Source organism: Stenella coeruleoalba (genome assembly GCF_951394435.1).
Source record: "Stenella coeruleoalba genome assembly, chromosome: 3".
NCBI classification, from domain to species: Eukaryota; Metazoa; Chordata; class Mammalia; order Artiodactyla; family Delphinidae; genus Stenella; species Stenella coeruleoalba.
The window spans coordinates 156,336,481-156,364,397 of NC_137148.1; the positions used below are offsets into that span (position 1 = coordinate 156,336,481).

Here is a 27,917-nt window from a genome sequence, read left to right on the forward strand (position 1 = left end):
AATTCTTAGAATTTCTTCTAAATTCTTAGAAATTCTTAAATTTAAGAAATTCTTCTTAAATTCTTAGAAAGGTATAACCTTCCAAAACTGAACCAGGAAGAAGCAGAAATTATGAACAGACCAATCACAAGTAATGAAATTGAAACTGAGTAAAAATCTTCCAACAAACAAAAGTCCAGGACCAGATGGCTTCACAGGTGAATTCTATCAAACAATTAGAGAAGAACTAACACTGATCCTTCTCAAACTCTTGCAAAAATTTGCAGAGGAAGGAACACTCCCAAACTCATTCTATGAGGCCACCATCACCCTGATAACCAAAACCTGACAAAGATACTACAAAAAAAGAAAATTACCAATATCACTCATGAATATAGATGCAAAAATCCTCAACAAAATACTAGCGAACAGAATCCAACAACACATTAAAAGGGTCATACACCATGGTCAAGTGGGATTTATCCCAGGGATGCAAGGATTCTTCAATATACACAAATCAATCAATGTGATATGCCATATTAACAAATTGAAAAAAAAAAACCATATGATCATCTCAATAGATGCAGAAAAAGCTTTTGACAAAATTCAACACCCATTTATGATAAAAACTCTCCATAAGGTGGGCATAGAGGGAACCTACCTCAACATAATAAAGGCCATATACGACAAACCCACAGCAAACATCATTCTCAATGGTGAAAAGTTGAAAGCATTTCCTCTAAGATCAGGAACAAGACGGGGATGTCCACTCTCACCACTATTAATCAATATAGTTTTGGAAGTCCTAGCCACGGCAATCAGAGAAGAAAAGGAAATAAAAGGAATCCAAATCGGAAAAGAAGAAGCAAAACTGTCACTGTTTGCAGATGACATGATACTATACATAGAGAATCCTAAAGATACCACCAGAAAACTACTAGAGCTAATCAGTGAATTTGGTAAAGTTGCAGGATACAAAATTAATGCACAGAAATCTCTTGCATTCCTATACACTAATGATGAAAAATCTGAAAGAGAAATTAAAAAAACACTCCCATTTACCATTGCAGCAAAAAGAATAAAATACCTAGGAATCAACCTATCTAGGGAGACAAAAGACCCGTATGCAGAAAACTATAAGACACTGATGAGAGAAATTAAAGATGATACCAGCAGATGGAGAGATATACCATGTTCTTGGATTGGAAGAATCAATATTGTGAAAATGACTATACTACTCAAAGCAATCTACAGTTTCAATGCAATCCCTATCAAATTACCAATGGCATTTTTTACTGAACTAGAACAAAAAATCTTAAAATTTGTTTGGAGACACAAAAGACCACGAATAGCCAAGCATTCTTGAGGGAAAAAAACGGAGCTGGAGGAATCAGACTCCCTGACTTCAGACTATACTACAAAGCTACAGTAATCAAGACAATATGGTACTGGCACAATAACAGAAACATAAATCAATGGAACAAGATAGAAAGCCCAAAGATAAACCCACACACCTATGGTCAACTAATCTATGACAAAGGAGGCAAGGATATACAATGGAGAAAAGACAGTCTCCTCAGTAAGTGGTGCTGGGGAAACTGGACAGCTACATGTAAAAGAATGAAATTAGAACACTCCCTAACACCATACACAAAAATAAACTCAAAGTGGATTCAAGACCTACATGTAAAACCGGACACTATAAAACTCTTAGAGGGCTTCCCTGGTGGCGCAGTGGTTGAGAGTCCGCCTGCCGATGCAGGGGACACGGGTTTGTGCCCTGGTCCAGGAAGATCCCACGTGCCGCGGAGTGGCTGGGCCCGTGAGCCATGGCCACTGAGCCTGCGCGTCTGGAGCCTGTGCTCCGCAATGGGAGACGCCACAACAGTGAGAAGCCCGCATACCGCAAAAAAAAAAAAAAAAAAAAAAAAAAAAACCTCTTAGAGGAGAACATAGGAAGAACAAACACTCTTTGACGTAAATCACAGCAAGATCTTTTTTTTGCGGTATGCGGGCCTCTCACTGTTGTGGCCTCTCCCGTTGCGGAGCACAGGCTTTGGACCTGCAGGCTCAGCGGCCATGACTCACGGGCCTAGCCGCTCCGCGGCATGTGGGATCTTCCCGGACCGGGGCACGAACCCGTGTCCCCTGCATCAACAGGCAGACTCCCAACCACTGCACCACCAGGGAAGCCCAGGAAGATCTTGTTTGATCCACCTCCTAGAGTAATGGAAATAAAAACAAAAATAAACAAATGGGACCTAGTGAAACTTCAAAGCTTTTCCACAGCAAAGGAAACCATAAACAAGACAAAAAGATAACTCTCAGAATGGGAGAAAATATTTGCAAATGAATCAACAAAGGATTAATCTTCAAAATATATAAACAGCTCATGCAGCTCAATATTAAAAAGCAAACAACCCAATCCAAAAATGGGCAGAAGACCTAAATAGACATTTCTCCAAAGAAGACATACAGATGGCCAAGAAGCACATGAAAAGCTTCTCAACATCACTAATTATTAGAGAAATGCAAATCAAAACTACAATGAGGTATCACCTCACATCAGTTAGAATGAGCATCATCAGAAAATCTACAAACAACAAATGCTGGGACAGGGTGGGGAGAAAAGGGAACCCTCTTGCACTGTTGGTGGGAATGTAAATTGATACAGACACTATGGAGAACAGTAAGGAGGTTCCTTAAAAAACTAAAAATAGAATTACCATATGATCCAGCAATCCCACTACTGGGCATATACCCAGAGAAAACCATAATTCAAAAAGATCCATGCACCCCAATGTTCATTGCAGCACTCTTTACAATAGCCAGGTCATGGAAGCAACCTAAATGCCCATTGACAGACGAATGGATAAAGATGTGGTACATATGTAAAAGGGAACAAAATTGGGTGATTTGTTGAGATGTGGATGGATCTAGAGACTGTCATACAGAGTGAAGTAAGTCAGAAGGAGAAAAACAAATATCGTATATTAACACATATATGTGGAACCTAAAAAATGGAACAGATGAACCAGTTTTCACAGCAGAAATTGAGACACAGATGTAGAGAACAAACGTATGGACACCAAGGGGGGAAAACGGCAGGGGGGTGGGGGTGGAGGTGTGATGAATTGGGCGATTGGGATTGACATGTGTACACTGATGTGTATAAAATTGATGACTGATAAGAACCTGCTGTATAAAAAAATTTTTAAAAGAATTAAGAGAGATAAAAAAGAAAAAAGAATACAAACAAGCTTTAGGAAAAGGTTTACTGGTTTGGTTGGTCCACATTTTCCTTTTATGTTTGCAGAAGACTGATGCATGATAAAAAATATATGATCAATTAAGTCTAAATTTTTTTCTCTGTGTGTAAAATAGAAATTATAAAGAATAAGAAAGTATATAATCAAATATTAATTATCTTTCTAAAATATATAAAAATAATAATATGTCTTAAAATAATGGTACGTTTTCTTGGATTAAAAAAAGTTTGGTATTGTGGGCAAAAAAATAAAGCAACCCACAGTATAAGACTGAATCATCTCTTGTGTGAGGATCTGTATTAAAGATCAGATGACTAAGATGAAAAGTTCCAAGAAGAAGTTTATTATCCTTTAATCCTGAATTTAACTCCCCAAATTAAATTCTTTTTATGTTGCAGTTCTGAGGTATCAAAAGCTTTTCTTTTCTTGATATTATATATTATCATAATAACTCAGTTTACCATAGGAATTGGAATAAAACATCAGCTTTTGTTTCTTAGGAATATACTGATAGTCACTGAAATTCATTTCTTTGTCTCTAAGCTTATTTTATTTTAAAGAGTATATATTTTATCATTAAAAAGAATATTGACAACTGACCTCTTGAAAAATAGTTATTTTGTCTAATTTTTCTTTTGAAAACAGAACCATCACTAAATAGTGACGTACAGAGTATGTGAGCTAAATGGGAGTGCAACACCAATTAAGATTTCATTTTTGAGAGCTAGAATGTTAAACTGGCCTTTTTGTTTTATATTTGTATTTTTGGTGAAGAAATGGTGTTAAAAAATCAAATTCATATTTTGTGTCAGTGATAGAAAAATCTTAATGGATATCTATTGAATTTTCTTAAATGCAATTTTACTGTTCCTTACTTGGGTATTTCTTTTGGTTAACTTATTGTTTCTAATTACATTTTTTTCTTCCACATAATTTTTTCTTTATATTTCTGGTAAAAGGGCAATAAAATTCAAATATGATGTCATGTGAGACTATATTAAAAAAATTACTCTATTGGCAAAAAGAAAAAAGTCTAAGCTGCATTTAATAGCCTTATTGTTGGTAGTATTGTTATTTTGAAACTATTATATGTAGATTGTAGAATAAAGCAAATAAGTAATTATGTTGATGATATTAGAAGGCAAGAATCAGAGTAAGAGAATAAATATTTAAAATACAGAAATATTATAATAATCCTTTAATCTTATTGAATTGAAAATGTCAGTATGGACTCCTGGTTTATTTTCCTTTTACTAAAGAATACAGAGCTCCTCTGTCCATGGCAATGACAACCCAGTAACAATGAATACCTCTCTTTATAGAAGAATTCCAACTAATAAATGTAGAAGGGGACTTCCCTGGTGACACAGTGATTAAGGATCCACCTGCCAGTGCAGGGGGTGTTCTATCCCTGGTCCGGGAAGATCCCACATGCCGCGGAGCAGCTAAGCCTGTGCACCACAACTACTGAGCCTGTGCTCTAGAGCCCGTGAGCCACAACTACTGAGCCCACGTATCAAAACTACCAAAGCCTGCGTGCCCTAGAACCCGCAAGCCACAACTACTGAGCCCGCATGCTTCAATTACTGAAGCCCACGTGCCTAGAGCTCATGCTCTGCCACAAGAGAAGCCACTGCAATGAGAAGCCCACGCACTGCAACAAAGAGTAGCCCCTGCTCGCCGCAACTAGAGAAAGCCTGTGTGCAGCAACAAAGACCCAATGCAGCCAAATAAATGCAGAAGGAATGACAGAATTAGAAAATTATTTTATATTCTTAATAAAATAATGAATCTCCATTCCCACCCCATTCCACCCTCAGACTGCTCTAGGGTTATTTTCAAATACCATTTCCCACTCAAAAAAAAACCACCCAGGCATCCTTGGAGAAAAGGCTTTTTTTAGGTTTAGGGAAGCAAATTTATAAGATGAATATTGTACCAATTAGCAAGGAAGCTATTGAAGACTACTGTGGTGGTATCAAAATGACCTGGGTGCCATCTTAAAGGAGCTCCCTATATCAGTCAAATATGAGACTGAGCATTCAGGGAATAAATATTGCAGTTGATTGAAACTGCAGGTTGTTAGAGAACCAATTTGTTATTCTGAAAATCAGTTTTTAAAAACTGACTCATCTATTTTTTCTGTACAAATTGTATTGCATAGTAACCAGCTAGTTGATGAGGGAAACTTCTTTATAGAAGAATTCCAACTAACAAATGAATTATAGAATTAGAAAATCACCATTTCATTACCCTCAATGAAATGATGGATTTATAGTGCTCATCTGTGGATGCTAAAATCAGATGAAAGACTGATGGGAGCTTCATAATGGATGGATCAAGCACTTAGGACTGTCAGAACCCATTTTCTCTTCCCTCCACTACTTCAGCACAGCTGCTGATTGTGTATCTGTAGAATAATGCTGTAGTTTGTGGTTTGACCCCACCTACTTGTAGTCTGGGGTTTGTGAGATACCCTTTCACCTGGCTTTGTTAAAGATGTTTGTGGGCTTTTACTTTTACTCTCAAAGTTTCTCTGTGCATTTTTATGAGGAAATTTGGTAAGATTTTAAAAGGTACACTGACACCACCACCTTGTGCCAGTTGAAGGCCATTGCATCAGGCTTTTCTTCCTGTCCTTCCACTGAAGGATTATTGTCGAGGCCACCGTGACCTCTACTTGCCATCTCCAGTAGTCACTTCTTAGTTCTCGGGATACTTCCTCAAACTTCATACACCCAAAACTGAACTTTTGATTTCCCCTTCCAAATCTGCTCTTCCTGAATCTTCCTTATGTCTCTAAGCTGCTCAGCATCATCTTTGACCCCTTTCTTTCTCCCATATTCCACACTTAATCTATCAGTCCTCTCAGATCTACCTTCAAAATATATCCTGTATACTAACACTGAACAAAAAGGAAATTAAGGAAACAATATGCATTTACAATAGCATCAAAAAGAGTAAAATATTTAAGAATAAACTTAACCAAGGAGGTAAAAGACTTATACACTGAAAACTACAAAACGTTGCTGAAAGAAATTAAAGATGCAAATAATTGGAAAGTCACACTATGTTCATGGATTAGAAGACTTAATATCGTAAAGATGACAGTAGTACCCAGATTCAGTGCAATCCCTATCAAAATCCCAATTGCTTTTTTGCAAAGATAGAAAATCCTATCCTAAAATTCATATTGAATCTCAAGGGGTCCAAATAGTCAAAACAACCTTGAAAAAGAAGAACAAAGTTGGAGGTCTCAAACTTCTGGATTTCAGAACTTAGTACAAAGCTACAGTAATCAAAACAGTGTGGTTCTGGCATACAGACAGACCAGTGGAATAGAATTGAGAGCCCAGAAATAAACCCTCACATATATGTTCAAATGATTTTTGATAAGGTGCCAGGACCATTCAGTGAGGAACAGACAGTCTTTTCAACAAATGATGCTGGGAAAACTGGATATCCAGATGCAAAAAAATGAAGTTGGACCATTACCTTACACTATGTACAAAAATTAACTTGAAATGGGTCAGAGACCTTAGCATAAGAGCTAAAACTATACAACAATATAAGGGAAATGCTTCATAACATTGGATTTAGCAGTGACTTCTTAGATATGACACTAAACATACAAATAATAAAAATTATAGATAAATTGGACTGTATTAAAATTTTAAATGTCTGTGTAGCAAAGGACACAGTAAATTAGAATGAAGAGACAACCCACAGAATAGGAGACAATATTGGCAAATTGTGTATCTGGCAAGGGTTAATATCCAGAATATATAAAGAACTCCCACAATTCAACAAAACAGGCAAACCTGGTTTTTTAAATATGCAAAAGACTTAAAAAGACATTTCTCAAAAAGAGATATACAGGGACTTCCTGGTGGTCCAGTGGTTAAGAATTGCCTTCCAATGCAGGGGATGTGTGTTCAATCCCTGGTCGGGGAACTAAGATCCCACATGTCGCTGGGCACCTAAGCCCGCGCACCACAACTAGAGAAGTCCATGTGCCTCAACAAAAGATCCCACATGCCGCTTCGAGGATCCCACGTGCCACAACTAAGACCCAAAGCAACCCAAAAAAGAGAGATATACAATGGCCAATAACCACATGAAAAGATGTTCAACATACTAATCATTAGGGAAATGCAAATCAAAAGCACAATGAAATATCACTTCACAATCATTAGAGCTAATATTTTTTAAAAAACAAAATAAATATTTCTTGGATGAGGAGAAACTAGAACCCTTAGGCATTGCAAAATGGTGAGGCCACTGTGGAAGACAGTATAGCAATTCCTCAAAATATTAAACATAGAAATACCATACGACCTGGCAATTTCACTTCTGGGTATATACCAAAAGAATTGAAAGCAGGATCTCAATGAGATTATTTTATACCCATGTTCAATAGCAGCATTATTCACAATAGCCAAAAGTGGAAGCAACTTGGGTGTACATCAATAGATGAATGTATAAAGGAAATGTAGTGTATACATACAATATCACTCAGCCTTAAATATTATTAAGCCTCATTATTATTCAGCCTTAAAAAGGAAGAAAATTCTGACACATGCTACATTGTGGAGGAACCTTGAGGACACTATGGCAAGTGAAACAAACCAGTCATAAAAAGACAAATACTGTATGATTCCTCTTACATGAGGTACCTAGAGTAATCAAATTCAAAGACAGAAAGTAAAATGGTGGTTGCCAGAGACTCGGGGTGGGGGTGGAAGGAGGGAATGTTTAATGGATATATAGAGTTTCAGTTTTGCAAGACAAAAGAGTTTGGGAGATTTGATGCATAAAAATGTGAATGTACATAACATTACCAAAGTGTACACTTAGAGATGGGTAAGATAGTAAATTTTATGTTACATGTTTTTACCACAATTAAAAGATTTTTTAATTTGTAAGATATTTGTATAAAGAAATGTGATAATATATAGTGGAGTTATATGAGTAAAATGGGTGACAACAGCACAAAAGCTGAGAGGGATGAAATGAAAGAATACTGTCGTAAGGCTCTTACACTATATGTAAAGTAGTATAATCACCTGAAATTAGACTGTGATAAGTTAAAGATGCATACTTAAAACCTAAAGTAACCACTAAAGTAACACTACAAAGAGTTATAGCTAAATCCAACGGAGACAAATGAAATTGTAAAAAGACAAGACAAAACAAAACAAAAAACTCAATCCTAAACAAAACAGAAAAAAGCAGGAAAAGGGAATAAAGAACAGATGGGACAAATAGATAACAAATACCAAAATGATATACATAAACATAATCATATCATAGCCACATTAAAGTATACCCTCTAAACGCGCAGTTAAAAGCAGAGGTTAGCAGATTGGATTAAAAAAGGAAGACCCAACCATATGCTGCTTGTAAGAAACCTACTTTAAATATAAAAATATAAATAGGTTAAAAGGGTGAAGAAGGCTACACAAAACCAACACAAATCAAAATAAAGTTGAAGAGGCTAATTAATATCAGGAGATTTCAGAGCAAACCTGTTGCCAGGGATACACTTAAACACTTATGCAGGTAATAACAAAGCTAAAAAAAAAATGAAGTGAAAACTGATAGACCTGCAGTGAGAAATAGACAAACCTGCAATTATAGTCTGATTTCATTACCCCTCTCTCAATTGAAAGAATAAGGAGACAAAATCATTGAGTACGTAAAAGACTTGAACAGCATAATCAACTAACTTTACCTGATTGATGTTTACAGAACACTCCCTCTAACAAAAGCAGAACATACATTCTTTGGAAATGCTCTCTGGGCCATAAAACAAGTCTCAAAATTTTAAGAGGATTCAAGTCACACAAAATATGTTCTCTGACCTCCTGGAGTTAAATTAGAAATCAGTAACAGAAAAATCTCTGGAAAACCCCCAAATATGTGGAAACGAACTTCTAAATAACCCATGAGGTAAAGAAGAAATCAAAAGGGAAATTAGAAGATCATTTGAACTGAATGAAAATGAAAACAATATATCAAAATTTTGAATGTGCCACTAAAGCAATTTCTATATTAGAGAAGAATGTCTGGAATTAATACTCTCAGCTTACACCTTAAGAAATTGGAGAAAGAAGAGCAAATTAAACCAAAAGTAGACAGAAGAAAGGTAATAAGAAAGATCAGAGCAGCAGTTGGTGAACTAGAAAACAGAAAAACAGAGAAAATTACTCAAAGAATTAGTTCCTTGAGAAAGTCAATAAAATTGATAAGCCTCTGGCCAAACTGATCAGGAGAAAAAGAGAAGGCACAAATTAGCAATATCAAAAATGGGATGACATCGCTACAGATTATAGAGATAGTAAGGAAATCTTGTGAACAAGTTTATGCCAATAAATTTGACAACTTCTATGAAATGGATGAATTCCATTAGTGTGGTCATTCCATACTAATGACCAAAGCTCACTCAAGGTGAATAGATAAATTAAATAGCCCTATATCTATTAAGGAAATTGCATTTAAAACTATCCGAAAAAAGAAAACTCCAGGTACAGATGGTTTCTGGTGAGTTCTACAAAAACTTAAGGAAGAAATAATAACAATTCTATGCCAACTCCAGAAAACTGAAAAGATAGGAATACTTCCCATTTCATTCTATGAAGCCAGCATCATCCTGGTACCAAAACCAGACAAAAACATTACAAAACAGAAAACTACAGAATCCCTCTTGAACATAGATTTTAAAATTCTAAACAAATTTTACCAAATCATATCTAACAATATATAAAAAAGATAGTTCATCATGACCAGGTGGCATTTATCCCAAGAATGCAGGTTGATTTAACATTCAAAAAATTAATCAGGGCTTCCCTGGTGGTGCAGTGGTTGAGATTCCGCCTGCCGATGCAGGGGACACGGGTCCGTGCCCCGGTCCGGGAAGATCCCACATGCCGCGGAGCAGCTGGGCCCATGAGCCATGGGTGCTGAACCTGCGCGTCAGGAGTCTGTGCTCCGCAATGGGAGAGGCCACAACAGTGAGAGGCCCGCTTACCACAAAAAAAAAAAAAAAAAAATTAATATAATTTTCTATATTAACAGACCAAAAGAAAACCATATGATCTCAACAGATGCAGGAAAAAAACATTTACCAAAATCCAGCATATATTCCTGATTAAAAACTTTTAGCAGGGTGTCTGGGATGATATAGGGTCCAGGGACGGCAGTGTACAGGGCCTAGGGGTCAGCTGGCCAAGGGTTGGCCAACCTGCAGTATCCCTGGTCTCCAGCCCTCACCCAAGACTATCCAAGAGGACAAAGCCTCCCCAATGGCAGGCTCAGCATGTGGGAACCACCTCTCTGAGGCCTTCCTTGGGCCCTGAGCCAGACGGAGGGCCTGGTTCCTGGAATGACAGGCTGACAGTGACAAGAGTCCCTTCCTCTGGGCTGGGCCCCTCTATAGCCAGGAGCCAATGGCCCAGGACAGAGCCAAACCCTGTGAGCTGAACCAAGAGAAATACAATGCTGATGACAACATGAAGATCATCTGCCAGTGGGACAGCACCATGGGCAAGCCCAAATTTATGGAGAGATTTATCATAGATGGATTTCAGCCACAGCAGCTGTCCACATACACCCTGACCCTGTATAAGCACATGGCCATGGTGGACAGTATCTTACTGGTCTCATCTTTGTGGACTTTTTGGACACAGCAAGCCAGGAGCAGTTCCAGAGCACACATGCCTCCTACTGCAAGGCCCACACCTACATCGTGCTGTTTGATGTCAGAGGAAAGTCACCTACAAGAACCTGAGCACTTTGGGAATTGGGGCTTTGGGAGTTCAGGCCAGAGATCCTGTGCATCTGGTGGCCAAAAAAATTGTTGCAGACATAAAGGTGACCCCCAAAATCTTCAGTTTTGCCCAGTTCTCCCTGCTCCCGTACTTTGTCTCAACCGCTGATGGTACCAACAGTGAAAAGCTTTCCAATGATGCAGTTCAGTTGGCTGTGTCTTAGAACACCCTGTACACTTCATGGATGAGGTTTTGCAGGAGCTTGAGGACTTTGACTTGGATAGAAGGAGCAGAAGGAGGAGGATATGCCCAACTAAGAAGCAATGGGGCAGCATTGTGAGCCCATCTCAAAACTGAGAAGCCCTTCCAAGCCATCTCCCACGAACCTCCTGAAAACCCACCAATCCCATTTGCCTCCCCTACTTCATTGCCCATGATACCTTCTCACAGTTGTCTCCTCCCCTGTACTCAGGGACAGGGATGAGGATAGCACCAGCAAGTGCCCTCAACCGATGTAAGAGGTCCACATTAGACCATAAAGCAGAATTAGAGATCAGTATTACAACCTTCCCTCCATGGCCAGACAGTAAAGAGAATCAGGGAACATGCTTTGTGTGTCTCTTAGAAATTTAGGTGAGTTTTTTTTTTTCTCCCAGAACTGACCTCAGGGTCCATTCATTGCATCTCCACCAAGGGAATGATTTCTAATCCTTGATTACCCCCATTTCCATACCCGTGGAATTTGGGAAGCCTCCATCCTTTTTACACATGACCTACCATCCTTTATCCTTTTTAGTCTCCCAACAAACTTTTTAAAAAATGGTTTTGAGCAGACAGCTGTTCACTTCACGGATTTTTGAGCACCTATGGTATTTCACGAGCTCTTGTAGGTACAGCCAGTACCTTGGTGAACAGTGAGGCCAAGACCACAGGCACAGATTTGCCATTAAAATCAAGTGAAAGGGCTTCCCTGGTGGCGCAGTGGTTGAGAGTCCGCCTGCCGATGCAGGGGACATGGGTTCGTGCCCCGGTCTGGGAAGATCCCACATGCCACGGAGCGGCTGGGCCCGTGAGCCATGGCCGCTGAGCCTGCATGTCCGGAGCCTGTGCTCCGCAACGGGAGAGGCCACAACAGTGAGAGGCCCGCGTACCGCAAAAAAAAAAAAAAAAAATCAAGTGAAAGGTGTCAGATCTGGCCGTACACAAACTTTGTTGGTAAACGTCAAAGGTCAGTAGGCCATTGGGTCCAAACCCATTTGGATTACAAGAACTTGACTTCTTAAAGAGGTACTGTTAAAACCCCTCTTTCATCATATGAGGCTTTCTCTCATTTTTTGAAGACTAGTATGGACGTTGTGTGACTCTGTCCTTTGGTGACAGAGGCTGCAAAAGAACCATCCTGCTGCCTTTTCCGCTTCTTTCTAGTACTTGTGGCTCACTAATGTGTTTTTATGATCATCTTGTGCATTATTTCCATTGTTTTTATTTTTTTCTGTTTTTTTTTTTTTACAGTAAGGGTTGAATTACATTTTAGAAATCTCTTAGCAAAGTAGGCATAAAATGTAACTTCCTTAAACTGAAGAGGGGCATCTATGAAAAACTGACAGCTACCATCATACTTAAAGGGGAAGACTAAATGGTTTTTCCTAAGATTAGAAACGAGACTGATGTGTGCTCTTATGACTTTTGTTTCCACATTATACTGGAGGTTCTAGCCAGCACAATAAGGAAAAAGAAAAATAAAAGGTACCCATATTAGAAATGAAGAAGTAAAACTGTCATTTGCAGATGACGTTATTGTCTATGAAGAAAATTTGACGGCATTTATTAAAAAGCTACTAGAAGTAACAAATGGGTTTAACAAGGTTGCAAGATATAAGATCATTATACATTTTTATAACTATTTTTTTAATATTTTTTTTTATTTATTTATTTGGTTGCACCAGGTCTTAGTTGCGGCTGGTGGGCTCCTTAGCTGTGGCTCACGGATTCCTTAGTTGCAGCTTGCTGGCTCCTTAGTTGTGGCATGTGGGCTCCTTAGTTGTGGCATGTGAACTCTTAGTTGCAGCATGCATGTGGGATCTAGTTCCCTGACCAGGGATCAAACCTGGGCCCCCTGCATTGGGAGCTCAGAGTCTTAACCACTGTGCCACCAGGGAAGTCCCAAGATCATTATACATTAATGAATTTTATTTCTATACAAGAAATGAATGGGAATTGAATATTTTAAATACCATTTTCATTAGCATCAAACAGGAAATAACATAAACAGGAAATTCTTAGAGATCTCACAAAAGATATATAAGATCTATACAGTGAGATCTATAAACTATTGTTGAGAAAAATAAAAACTAAATAAATGGAGAGATATACAGTGTTCGGGGAACCACTCAATATTGTTAAGATGTCATTTGTCTCCCAATTGTTCTATATATTCAGTGCAATCCCAGTGTAGATCCCAGGAGGCTTTTGTTTTTAATAGAAATTGACAAGATGGACCTAAAATTAATATGGGAATGCAGAGGATCAAGAACAACCAAAAAGACATTGGAAAAGGAGAAAAAATTGGAGTTGATTTCAGATTTGTTACGAAGCAACAGAAATCATGACAGTGTGGTATTTGCTTAATGATAGACAAATAGATACATGGTACAAAATAGTGTTCAGCCATAGATCAACACATATATGGGCAACAGATTTTTGCCAAACGTACAAAGGCAATTCAGTGGAGGAAGGACAGCCTTTTCAACAAATGGTGCTGGGACAATTGTGTGTCATATGAAAAAAAAACTTTGATCCATACCTTGAACCATATGCAAAAGTAACTCAAATGGATCAGAGGCCTACATATAAAGGCCTACATATAACTTCTAGAAAAGAAAATAGGGAGAACTCTTGTAACCTTGAGATAAGGCAAAGATTACTTAGATACAATACCAGAGCACAATCAACAAATGAAACATTGATAAACTGACTTCATCAAAATTAAAAACTTCTGCCAGAATGAGAGAAAATATATGCAAAATGAATTATATCTCGAGTATGTAAACTACTCTCTAGGTGGCTCTGTAGCACAATGGATAGCACACTGGACTTCTAGAATATGTAAAATACTCTCAAGTCAATAATAACAACTCTAGAAAAATGGGCCAAAGATTCTAGCAGACACTTCCCCAGAGAAGATATGCAGATGGCAAATGAGTACATGAAAAGATGCTTAACATCATCAGTCATTATAGAAATACAGATTAAAACCACAATGAGATACCACTGCACACCTATTAGAATGGTTACAATCAAATGAAAAAGACTGGGCATACCAAGTGTTGGTGAGGATTTGGAGGAACTGGGATTTTCATACACTGCTGGTGGAAATGTAAAATGGTACACTCACTTTAGCAAACACTTTGGCAGTCTCTTAAAAAGTCACACACGCCTACCATATTAGCCAGTCTTCCCTACTTCATAGCTATTTACCCCAGCACAAGGAAAGTATAAATCCTTACAAAGACATGTACGCTGTTTGAAAAGTAAAGACTGCTGTTTTTAGCTTTATTCATTGCAGCCAGAACTGGAAAACAATACAAATGTCCCATCAACAGGGAAAAGGATAAATAAGTTGTGTTATGTCTATACAATGGGATACTACATAGCATAAGAAATGAACTATTGATGCATGCAACAACATGGATTAATCTCAAGATAATTATGCTGAGTGAAAGAAAGCGTGCACAAAATAGAACATACTGTCATTCCATTTATATAAGACTCTCAAAAATACAAACTATAGTAGCAGAAAGTAGTTCATGGAGGATGAAGTGAAAAGGTGGCAGGAAGAAGGGATTAAGAAGAGGCACAAGGAAATTTGGGGAGGATGATAGACTATGTTGATTGTTGTGATGGTTTCATAGTCAAGTTAAAACATCAAATTGTACACTTTATGCAGTTTAAGTCAGTTATATCTCCATAAGGCTATTTTAAAAATATTTATGTATGTATGCATGTATATGTATATATGCATGTATGTGATAGAGGGGACTCAGATTAAAAGAGACTTGAGACACATAGCAACCAAATGCAATGTTTGGACTTTGTATCTTGATTCAAGCATTCTGGAGGCAGCTGGGGAAATAGTCTGAGTGTTAGATTATGTTGATTAATTATTGTTAGTTTTGTTAGATAAGACAGTGGCACCAAACAAAAGCCCATATCTGTTAGACATAGTTCACTTGGGGTGACTTTATGAGTGAAAGCCTACAGTGCTTGTGATGTGCTTTGAAATCCTCTAGCATAATAAAGGGGGGGGGAATAGATGAAGAATATAGGTAAATACTGATAATTGAAAGTCAATGATAAATACATTAAAGGTCCATTAAATTCCGGTTTCTTTTGTGTACTTTAAAATTCCTCCTAAAATTTTATGTTGTTTTTGTCTTATCCTCAGTGTAGAATCCAAGGTCTCCTTTGTTTTAGCTCCCACCATACCCCTTCAGCCTCACCATCTGCCTCGCACCACAGTTTAGGATCTGGTTATATGCAGGGTGACAATCTGTCCCAGTGTGCCTGGAACAGTCTTGGTTTGCGCCCGTTGTCCCAGTGTAATTATTAACAGGGCCCTCTGACTCTCAAAATATTCTAATTTGAGTAATATATGCTTACCGTAGTTATATCGAACTGTAATTTCCTTCACATACCTGTGCTTCACACCTGTTTGTCTTTACTAGACTATTCCTTTGTCCAGAATCCCCCTTCCTATCACAATGCTCTCCTTATCTAACTCCTTCCTACTCACTTTTCCAAGTCTTAGCTCAGGCATCATTTTCTCAAAGCCTTCCCTGGCAGTCCTCTGCTGCCCTATCCCACCCCACCTGCATTATTTTGCCTTCTTTGTGCTGCCACACCACCTGGGCATGCTCCGTCATACAGCACTTGATGAAAATGTGTTTACTGGTCTGCTTTCCAATTCAGTTAGCTTTTCAAGGTTAGGGGTACACTGTCTTTTCATCTTTGGGTACTTGGTGTCTAACAGTGTTGGCAATGTCTGCAAAATGCTGGATAAATTCAGCCTTAGAGATTTTCTGACTTAACCTTCTTAGATAAATGAGAAAAACTCAAGCTTGGAAAGGTAAATGCACCTTCCTAAGATCACGGAGCATAGCAGTGGCAGAGTCAGAAGTAGAGCTCATGATTGTATCCCTTCTCCCACAGTGATATGATAAGCAATTTTAAGGAGCTTTAGAGGTGTCTTTTCACAAAGACAGAGCTTATATATCTAATAAGGGTCATCCTTGGAGCAGAACAGGAAAGCTATTAGAACAGTGGCAGTAGCTCTGACATGTACAAGAACTAGATGTTGATAATGCTGTAATATTTCACATTTGTTAGATACAAAATGCAATGGTGATTATGACACCTGGCTTTTTTACTATATACACTTATTTACCAGAATGCTAAATCTGTGGGGAAAACTGCCAGTTTTTCTCTTTTTTAAATTATTTTTTTAGAATCCTCTCATACGATATGACATGGAAAGTAATGTAGGATAATAGGGACTTTATACATTTAATTATTTTAAAATAAAGAACATCATCTAGAGTGCATCTTAAAAGTTCTCATCACAAGAAGAAAAACATTCTGTATGGTGATAGATGTTAACTAGACTTATTGTGATCATTTCAAAACATACAACTATCAAATCATGTTGTACACCTGAAACTAATATAATGTGTATCTCAATTATACCTCAATTAAAAATTTTAATAAAATAAAGTTAGCTGAAATATCAGAAAAAAAAAAAGAACATCCAGAGATCTTGCACTTAATGTCTGTTTTTCTTTGCAATTTTCATAGCGTCGTCTTGGAGATGCAGCCAAGAAAGCCATCAGCAAATTAACAACCAGAACAGTGAAAAAGGGTGATAAGGTACAGTAATGAAATCACTTTAACACTATAAAAACAGTAAAGTATTTTGCTTTTGATTTGGTGGGCGGGAGTATACCCTAACCATTTGTGTCTCCTTTGTTAGATTATTCTTTTTCTCCAAGCATACTATCTAAAGTAGCTTCTCTTTGAAATCTTATTTTTAGTATGCCTGTCATTCAGAGACCCTCCATACAGTTCTCTAATTTTCCTGGATTTTAAATGCCCCTGTCATAATTAGCATCACCGGACTACTTACAGTTTCCCTAGCTGTGGTGTTCAACGGTTTTCTTCTGCTAAAACCTAGCATATTTGGGGGAAGAACTCTAAGTAGCCAGGAATGTGCATTCTCTTCCTGTGCTTCATGCGACTTTGCGTCTCTCTTCTGTGTTTTGGTTCTTCACCAGTTAGCTGGAGGACTAGAGACCCACATTCAAGGGAGTGGTTGGTTAACAAGGTGCTTTCTGTACAGTGGGCTAAGCAGTTTGAAAGAAGGGCACAGTTTGTTAGGGTTGGATCTAGTGGCTTAGGGGAAATGACTCAGAGAGGTAGTGATAGAGGCCATCTATGGCTGAAATTCCTGACCCTAATTCTTCAGTCAGATCTCAAAATTAGGTAGAGCCCTGTTTCTGCTCTCTATGGACAAAACAGCAACTTAATGTGAGACCCTGTGTTCAATATATTTAAGGTTATCTAGAATGAAGAAATTGCATCTCTGAAGTTATAAAACCAAACCTGTCTTCTGCCCCAAAACCAACTCTAATTTTTTACCAGAGAGCTCTGGAAGGATAATTACAGGTGATTCTCCATCCTCTTAAGTTTTACCACTTTCTTGACTTTACTCATTTTTATTCCCACTGCCTTGACACCCCACATCTAGTTTTCCTTGACACAGCTCCAGAAGATAGAAACATTTTCAATGAACTTCATGGTATACTAAAGAAAGAAAAAAGTAAAAACACTTGCAGAAAATATAAGCAGCATCACAACAGCTGTACTTTAACCCCAGAGGAATGGTCACCAATATAAATGCTTTTTTGACCTGGTAGCCTTCAGCTGCCACATTAATTTGAACTTCCCTGGAGCTCACCCAACCTACCCATCCTACTTTGTCCCCCCATGCTAATACAAAACCATCTTTCCTTATTAAAACCAACACTTTTTTAAAGTTTGTACCTCCTAGACCTGTCAAGAGTTACCCTACTGAGTTTCAGTCCAAGCGGCAGTGACACAGCAAATAGTGTTGCCTTTCCTGGTAGTGCTCTGTTTAATGACAAGGCAGGGGAACCCTTCCCCAATCCAGAGGAGGAAGGAGATCAATTACCCTGGGTGACCAAAAACCTGGCTGACTCTTCCTGACCCTTGATAAAGACCTAGTATAGAGTTGAGTCCATGACTGTTCTCTACCCCAAATCTATGACCAGATGCACAGCTCCTATCCTTGGGGTGAGTCTTTAGGGGGCTCAACCATCTTTTCTGCCTGTACTTAACTGTGTGGTCAGATGAGCGTCCTGATGAGGAAAACCTACTCAGACCAGTATAGTGATGCAGCACTAGATGGTCCAAGGTGATAGCTGATTTGAATCTTAAAAAAAAATTAGTATTCTGATTTCTAAGACGTTTCACAAAAAGAATTAGTATTAATTGTTACACCATAGTTTAAAAACAAAATAGACTGGCTTAGTTACAATTTGGGTCAATACAGTTAAGCAAATGGAAACGTTACATTTTTTTTTTTATAACCTTTCACTTTATAATCACCTGTTTACCACAGTTGCCACAGGAAAAATCTTAGCTGTATCGTATCTCCTCCATTTAGGTACTTATAGCTTTAGCGTATAACTTTCATTGCTGTGCTTTTCATTTCAGGAAACAGACCCAGACTTTGATCATTGTGCAGTCTGCATAGAAAGCTATAAACAGAATGATGTTGTCCGGATTCTCCCCTGCAAGTATGTCAAATTTCTTCGTTTAAAATAGAATGATACTGGGCTTCCCTGGTGGCGCAGTGGTTGAGAGTCAGCCTGCGATGGAGGGGACACGGGTTCGTGCCCCGGTCTGGGAGGATCCCACATGCCGCAGAGTGGCTGGGCCCGTGGGCCATGGCCACTGGGCCTGTGTGTCCGGAGCCTGTGCTCCGCAACGGGAGAGGCCGCAGCGGTGAGAGGCCCACGTACCACAAAAAAATAAAAAAAAGAATAGAATGATACTAATGTGATTTGTACATCTCCCTTTCAGAGTGGGTATCCACTTGCTTTTGAGAGCCACCTTACCCACGGCTTTTCTGGTAGGCAGAGGCCCAGCTGCATACTGCACATAGTGGTGAGCCATGTGCCTCAGCAAGAACTGATTGCAAAGCCTTTTCTAGTTATGAGAAACACAGGGGCACAACCTCCACAGGTTGTGTGGAGGCACATTAGTAGCCTAAAAACATTAAGGTCAAGAATTTTTATTTCTGTAACTTCTGTGGTTTTCAGAACTAGCCACTGTTCCTCTCCTTCTTAAATCAGAGTACATCACTAGGCTCTCTGATAAAGCCTCAGCAGTGTTCACTTGGTGCTGGGTACCAGAACTCTAGGACTTGGATTAAATCTTTTTTTGAGCCTTGGCTGTGTAAAGTGGGGAGGACTGGTATGTGCTGTGTGCCTGCCCCACGTCAGGTACTCTGCTCTGTGCAGTTTACATCTACTCTCTCCCCATTGTCCAGTAAGGGATGGCAAAGTCAATAGTAGAGCTGCCAGGGTCACACAAGTCAGAAATGGCAGAGCCAATATAAAGGTGTGCCTCTGTATTATTTCTGCTCTTTATGTAGGGCCACATGCCTCCCTCCAAAAGGAGGATGTTCACCTATACTCTGGTGCCCTAAAAAGAGTGTGTGGATTTCTACCATGGTGCTATGCCAAGCTAGGGAGTATGAGACACTAAGATACACAATTCTGAGCATTGACTGGAAAAATATGAGGTCACCTACTGAGGAGCCTAAAATCAAAAGACTTTTCCTTCTCCCTTCTCTTTTAAAAGACATCCACATAACTCCTACCTTCTAATTATATGGAACATGTGAATGAATAGAATAATTAGTAGTAGTTGTCTCCATGAGGCTACTGGTGTTAGTTTACTTATTCACAAAGTTATATATTTTGAGCCTAGAAAGATCTGGGTTTTTTAAATCAAAACTTAAGAATAATTCCATATACTGAAACAGAAAACGAAGATTCAGGAAGTCAAATCATTTAGTTTACATATAAAGGGAAATCTGTAAAACTAAATTTAACCTGTGCTATAGAAAATTAAACTGTGTAATTACAGTTTTTCCAGTATAAAAACATGAGGCTAAAGGAAATACACATACAAATACAGTTGACCCTGTACAACTCGGGTGTGAACTGCACCGGTCCACCTATTTCAGTAGTAAATACTGCAGTACTACATGATCAGCAATTGGTTGAATGTGCAGAACTGCGGATACGGAGGGCTGACTGTAAAGTTATATGTGGATTATCAGCTGCATGGGGGCATCAACACCTCTAATCCCACCCCACGCCTAGGTTGTTCAAAGGTCAACTATGCAGATCAGGGGAAAGATTAGTATGATACATTATAAAGCATAATCAGCTCTTACTTGCTTTTAAAAATTGTTTTTACCTGCACAGATTTCTTTTGACACTGGAGTAGCCAGGAAGAAGCCGAGTCTTTCAAAATTCTCTGGCTTCGTATCTCAGTCCAGGGGCCCTTGGGACCATCTGAGAACTAAGAACGAAAGCTGCCAAAACCACTGATGGTTATTAATAAGGTGACACTGTTTTCCTCAGGGGAGCCTCAGCTGAAAATAGATTATGCTGGGAAGTTTGCTCCATTTTCTCTCTGTCCCTCAAGCATTGGCTTTTTCAAGAGTTTCATTCTTATTTCTCTTTTTTTCTTCCAAAAATCAGAATCAGTGGGGAGCTTTCAGAAACAAATCCTGAGGGGAGACCCGGGCATGTTTGTTTTTATTAAGTACCTGGGTGACTTTGATGCTGCAAGACCATACCATCTATTTTTTTTTTACATCTTTATTGTAGTATAATTGCTTTACAGTGTTGTGCTAGTTTCTGCTTTATAACAAAGTGAATCAGTTATACATATACATATGTTCCCATCTCTCTTCCCTCTTGCGTCTCCCTCCCTCCCACCCTCCCTATCCCACCCCTCTAGGTGGTCACAAAGCACCCAGCGGATCTCCCTGTGCTATGCGGCTGCTTCCCACTAGCTAGCTATTTTACGTTTGGTAGTGTATATATGTCCATGCCTCTCTCTCGCTTTGTCACAGCTTACCCTTCCCCCTCCCCATATCCTCAAGTCCATTCTCTAGTAGGTCTGTGTCTTTATTCCTGTCTTACCCCTAGGTTCTTCATGACATTTTTTTTCTTAAATTCCATACATATGTGTTAGCATACGGTATTTGTCTTTCTCTTTCTGACTTACTTCACTCTGTATGACAGACTGTAGGTCTATCCACCTCATTACAAATAGCTCAATTTCGTTTCTTTTTATGGCTGAGTAATATTCCATTGTATATATGTGCCACATCTTCTTTATCCATTCATCTGATGATGGACACTTAGGTTGTTTCCATCTCTGGGCTATTGTAAGTAGAGCTGCAATGAACATTTTGGTACATGACTCTTTTTGAATTATGGTTTTCTCAGGGTATATGCCCAGTAGTGGAATTGCTGGGTCATATGGTAGTTCCATTTGTAGATTTTTAAGGAACCTCCATACTGTTCTCCATAGTGGCTGTACCAATTCACATTCCAACCACAGTGCAAGAATGTTCCCTTTTCTCCACACCCTCTCCAGCATTTATTGTTTCTAGATTTTTTGATGATGGCCATTCTGACTGGTGTGAGATGATATCTCATTGAAGTTTTGATTTGCATTTCTCTAATGATTAATGATGTTGAGCATTCTTTCATGTGTTTGTTGGCAGTCTGTATATCTTCTTTGGAGAAATGTCTATTTAGGTCTTCTGCCCATTTTTGGATTGGGTTGTTTGTTTTTTTGTTATTGAGCTGCATGAGCTGCTTGTAAATTTTGGAGATTAACCCTTTGTCAGTTGCTTCATTTGCAAATATTTTCTCCCATTCTGAGGTTTGTCTTTTGGTCTTGTTTATGGTTTCCTTTGCTGTGCAAAAGCTTTGAAGTTTCATTAGGTCCCATTTGTTTATTTTTGTTTTTATTTCCATTTCTCTGGGAGGTGGGTCAAAAAGGATCTTGCTGTGATTTATGTCATAGAGTGTTCTGCCTATGTTTTCCTCTAAGAGTTTGATAGTTTCTGGCCTTACATTTAGGTCTTTAATCCATTTTGAGCTTATTTTTGTGTATGGTGTTAAGGAGTGATCTAATCTCATACTTTTACATGTACCTGTCCAGTTTTCCCAGCACCACTTATTGAAGAGGCTGTCCTTTCTCCACTGTACATTCCTGCCTCCTTTATCAAAGATAAGGTGACCATATGTGCGTGGGTTTATCTCTGGGCTTTCTATCCTGTTCCATTGATCTATATTTCTGTTTTTGTGCCAGCACCATACTGTAGCTTTGTAGTATAGTCTGAAGTCAGGAAGCCTGATTCCTCCAGCTCCATTTTTCGTTCTCAAGATTGCTTTGGCTATTCGGGGTCTTTTGTGTTTCTATACAAATTGTGAAATTTTTTGTTCTAGTTTTGTGAAAAATGCCAGTGGTAGTTTGATAGGGATTGCATTGAATCTGTAGATTGCTTTGGGTAGTAGAGTCATTTTCACAATATTGATTCTTCCAATCCAAGAACATGGTATATCTCTCCATCTATTTGTATCATCTTTAATTTCTTTCATCAGTGTCTTATAGTTTCCTGCATACAGGTCTTTTGTCTCCTTAGGTAGGTTTATTCCTAGATATTTTATTCTTTTTGTTGCAACGGTAAATGGGAGTGTTTTCTTGATTTCACTTTCAGATTTTTCATCATTAGTGTATAGGAATGCTAGAGATTTCTGTGCATTAATTTTGTATCCTGCTACTTTACCAAATTCATTGATTAGCTCTAGTAGTTTTCTGGTGGCATCTTTAGGATTCTCTATGTAAAGTATCATGTCATCTGCAAACAGTGACAGCTTTACTTCTTCTTTTCCGATTTGGATTCCTTTTATTTCCTTTTCTTCTCTGATTGCTGTGGCTAAAACTTCCAAAACTATGTTGAATAAGAGTGGTGAGAGTGGGCAACCTTGTCTTGTTCCTGATCTTAGTGGAAATGCTTTCAGTTTTTCACCATTGAGGAAGATGTTGGCTGTGGGTTTGTCATATATGGCCTTTATTATGTTGAGGAAAGTTCCCTCTATGCCTGCTTTCTGCAGGATTTTTATCATAAATGGGTGTTGAATTTTGTCAAAAGCTTTCTCTGCATCTATTGAGATGACCATATGGTTTTTCTCCTTCAGTTTGTTAATATGGTGTATCACGTTGATTAATTTGCATATATTGAAGAATCCTTGCATTCCTAGAATAAACCCCACTTGATCACGGTGTATGATCCTTTTAATGTGCTACTGGATTCTGTTGGCTAGTATTTTATTGAGGAATTTTGCATCTATGTTCATCAGTGATATGGGCCTGTAGTTTTCTTTCTTTATGACATCCTTGTCTGGTTTTGGTATCAGGGTGATGGTGGCCTCATAGAATGAGTTTGGGAGTGTTCCTCCCTCTGCTGTATTTTGGAAGAGTTTGAGAAGGATAGGTGTTAGCTCTTCTCTAAATGTTTGATAGAATTCGCCTGTGAAGCCATCTGGTCCTGGGCTTTTGTTTGTTGGAAGATTTTTAATCACAGTTTCAATTTCAGTGCTTGTGATTGGTCTGTTCATATTTTCTATTTCTTCTTGATTCAGTCTTGGCAGGTTGTGCTTTTCTAAGCATTTGTCCATTTCTTCCAGGTTGTCCATTTTATTGGCATAGAGTTGCTTGTAGTAATCTCTCATGATCTTTTGTATTTCTGCAGTGTCAGTTGTTACTTCTCCTTTTTCATTTCTAATTCTGTTGATTTGAGTCTACTCCCTTTTTTTTTGATGAGTCTGGCTAATGGTTTATCAATTTTGTTTATCTTCTCAAAGAACCAGCTTTTAGTTTTATTGATCTTTGCTGTCGTTTCCTTCATTTCTTTTTCATTTATTTCTGATCTGATCTTTATGATTTCTTTCCTTCTGCTAACTTTGGGGTTTTTTTGGTTCTTCTTTCTCTAATTGGTTTAGGTGCAAGGTTAGCTTGTTTATTTGAGATGTTTCCTGTTTTTTAAGGTAAGATTGTATTGCTATAAACTTCCCTCTTAGAACTGCTTTTGCTGCATCCCATAGGTTTTGGGTCGTCGTGTCTCCATTGTCATTTGTTTCTAGGTATTTTTTGATTTCCTCTTTGATTTCTTCAGTGATCACTTCGTTATTAAGTCATGTATTGTTTAGCCTCCATGTGTTTGTATTTTTCACAGATCTTTTCCTGTAATTGATATCTAGTCTCATAGCGTTGTGGTCGGAAAAGATACTTGATACAATTTCAGTTTTCTTAAATTTACCAAGGCTTGATTTGTGACCCAAGATATGATCTATCCTGGAGAATGTTCCATGAGCACTTGAGAAAATGTGTATTCTGTTGTTTTTGGATGGAATGTCCTATAAATATCAATTAAGTCCATTTTGTTTAATGTATCGTTTAAAGCTTGTGTTTCCTTATTTATTTTCATTTTGGATGAACTGTCCATTGGTGAAAGTGGGGTGTTAGAGTCCCCTACTATGAATGTGTTACTCTCGATTTCCCTTTTTCTGGCTGTTAGTATTTGCCTTATGTAATGAGGTGCTCCTATGTTGGGTGCATAAATATTTACAATTGTTATATCATCTTCTTGGATTGATCCCTTGATCATTATGTAGTGTCCTTCTTTGTCTCTTCTGATAGTCTTTATTTCAAAGTCTATTTTGTCTGATATGAGAATTGCTACTCCAGCTTTCTTTTGGTTTCCATTTGCATGGAATATCTTTTTCCATCCCCTCACTTTCAGTCTGTGTGTGTCTCTGAGTCTGAAGTGGGTCTCTTGTAGACAGCATATATATGGGTCTTGCTTTTGTATCCATTCAGCCAGTCTGTGTCTTTTGGTGGGAGCATTTAATCCATTTACATTTAAGGTAATTATCAATATGTATTTTCCTATTCCCATCTTCTTAATTGTTTTGGGTTTGTTATTGTAGGTCTTTTCCTTCTCTTGTGTTTCTTGCCTAGAGAAGGTCCTTTTGCATTTGTTGTAAAGCTGGTTGGTGGTGCTGAACTCTCTCAGCTTTTGCTTGTCTGTAAAGATTTTAATTTCTCCATCGAATCTGAACGAGATCCTTGCGGGGTAGAGTAATCTTGGTTGTAGGTTTTTCTCCTTCATCACTTTAAATATGTCCTGCCAGTCCCGTCTGGCTTGCAGAGTTTCTGCTGAAAGATCAGCTGTTAACCTTATGGGGATTCCCTTTTGTGTTATTTGTTGTTTTACCCTTGCTGCTTTTAATATGTTTTCTTTGTATTTAATTTTTGACAGTTTGATTAATATGTGTCTTGGCGTGTTTCTCCTTGGATTTATCCTGTATGGGACTCTCTGTGCTTCCTGGACTTGATTAACTATTTCCTCTCCCATATTAGGGAAGTTTTCAACTATAATCTCTTCAAATATTTTCTCAGTCCCTTTCTTTTTCTCTTCTTCTTCTGGAACCCCTATAATTCGAATGGTGGTGCATTTAATGTTGTCCCAGAGGTCTCTGAGACTGTCCTTAAGTTCTTTTCATTCTTTTTTCTTTATTCTGCTCTGCAGTAGTTATTTCCACTATTTTATCTTCCAGGTCACTTATCCTTTCTTCTGCCTCAGTTATTCTGCTATTGATCCCATCTAGAGTATTTTTAATTTCATTTATTGTGTTGTTCATTGTTGCTTGTTTCACCTTTAGTTCTTCTAGGTCCTTGTTAAATGTTTCTTGCATTTTCTCTATTCTATTTCCACAATTTTGGATCATCTTTACTATCATCATTCTGAATTCCTTTTCAGGTAGACTGCCTATTTCCTCTTCATTTGTTAGGTCTGGTGGGTTTTTATTTTGCTCCTTCATCTGCTGTGTGTTTTTCTGTCTTCTCAATTTGCTTATCTTACTGTGTTTGGGGTCTCCTTTTTGCAGGCTGCAGGTTCGTAGTTCCCGTTGTTTTTGGTGTCTGTCCCCAGTGGCTAAAGTTGTTTCAGATGGTTGTATAGGCTTCCTGGTGGAGGGGACTAGTGCCTGTGTTCTGGTGGATGAGGCTGGATCTTGTCTTTCTGGTGGGCAGGTCCACGTCTGGTGGTGTGTTTTGGGGTGTCTGTGAACTTATTATGATTTTAGGCAGCCTCTCTGCTAATGGGTGGGGTTGTGTTCCTGTCTTGCTAGTTGCTTGGCATAGAGTGTCCAGCACTGTAGCTTGCTGGTTGTTGAGTGAAGCTGGGTGCTGGTGTTGAGATGGAGATCTCTGGGAGATTTTTGCCATTTGATATTATGTGGAGCTGGGAGGTCTCTTGTGGACCAGTGTCCTGAATTTGGCTCTCCCACCTCAGAGGCACAGCACTGACTCCTGGCTGCAGCACCAAGAGCCTTTCATCCACACGGCTCAGAATAAAAGGGAGAAAAAGTAGAAAGAGAGAGAGAGAGGGAGAGAGGGAGGGAGAGAGAAAGGAAGAAAGGAAGAAAGAAAGAGGAAAGAAAGGAAGGAGGGAAGGAAGGAAGCAGGGAAGGAAGGAAGAAAGAAGGAAAAGAAAGAGGAAAGAGGATAAAATAAAATCAAGTACAATAAAATAAAATAACGTTATTAAAATAAAAAATAATTATTAAGAAAAAAATTTTTTTAAGAAAAAAGCGGACAGATAGAACCCTAGGACAAATGGTGACAGCAAAGCTATACAGACAAATTCTCACATAGAAGCATACACATACACACTCACAAAAAGAGGAAAAGGGGAAAAAATAGTAAATCTTGCTCTCAAAGTCCACCTCCTCAATTTGGGATGATTCGTTGTCTATTCATGTATTCCACAGATGCAGGGTACATCAAGTTGATTGTGGAGCTTTAATCCGCTGCTTCTGAGGCTGCTGGGAGAGATTTCCCTTTCTCTTCTTTGTTCTCACAGCTCCCGGGGCTCAGCTTTGGATTTGGCCCTGCCTCTGCGTGTAGGTCGCCGGAGGGCATCTGTTCTCCGCTCAGACAGGACGGGGTTAAAGGAGCAGCTGCTTCGGGGGCTCTGGCTCACTCAGGCCAGGGGGAGGGAGGGGTGCGGATGCGGGGCGAGCCTGCGGCGGCAGAGGCCGCCGGAACGTTGCACCAGCCTGAGGCACGCCGTGCATTATCCCGGGGAAGTTGTCCCTGGATCCCGGGACCCTGGCAGTGGCGGGCTGCACAGGCTCCCCAGAAGGGAGGTGTGGATAGTGACCTGTGCTCGCACACAGGCTTCTTGGTGGCGGCAGCAGCAGCCTTAGCGTCTCATGCCCGTCTCTGGGGTCCGTGCTGTTAGCCGCGGCTCGTGCCCGTCTCTGGAGCTCCTTTAAGCAGCGCTCTTAATCCCCTCTCCTCGCGCACCAGGAAATAAAGAGGGAAGAAAAAGTCTCTTGCCTCTTCGGCAGGTGCAGACTTTTCCCCGGACTCCTTCCCGGCTAACCATGGTGCACTAACCCCCTGCGGGCTGTGTTCACGCTCTCCCTGCGCTCCGACCAAAGCCCAGCCTCAGCTCCCAGCCCCGCCCGCCCCGGCGGGTGAGCAGACAAGCCTCTCGGGCTGGTGAGTGCTGGTCGGCACCGATCCTCTGTGAGGGAATCTCACCGCTTTGCCCTCCGCACCCCTGTTGCTGTGCTCTCTTCCGCGGCACCGAAGCTCCCCGCCTCCACCACCCGCAGTCTCCGCCCGCAAAGGGGCTTCCTAGTGTATGGAAACTTTT

The 27,917-nt window shown here is 39.2% G+C and overlaps 1 protein-coding gene and 1 pseudogene across 4 annotated transcripts in view; both read left to right on the plus strand.

The window, feature by feature from the left end:
* Positions 1 to 27,917, plus strand: part of RNF130 (ring finger protein 130) — a 133,111-nt gene that overhangs the window by 61,783 nt on the left and 43,411 nt on the right. For all 3 annotated transcript variants that reach the window (XM_079917476.1, XM_079917475.1, XM_079917477.1), the window contains exons 4-5: positions 16,868 to 16,939; positions 18,806 to 18,888. In XM_079917476.1, coding sequence (XP_079773602.1) covers positions 16,868 to 16,939; positions 18,806 to 18,888 — 155 coding nt within the window. The remainder of the gene's footprint in view (positions 1 to 16,867; positions 16,940 to 18,805; positions 18,889 to 27,917) is intronic.
* On the plus strand, positions 10,225 to 11,374 carry LOC307184080 (rab-like protein 2A; annotated as a pseudogene). The gene has a single exon. The product of its transcript is annotated as a rab-like protein 2A (transcript).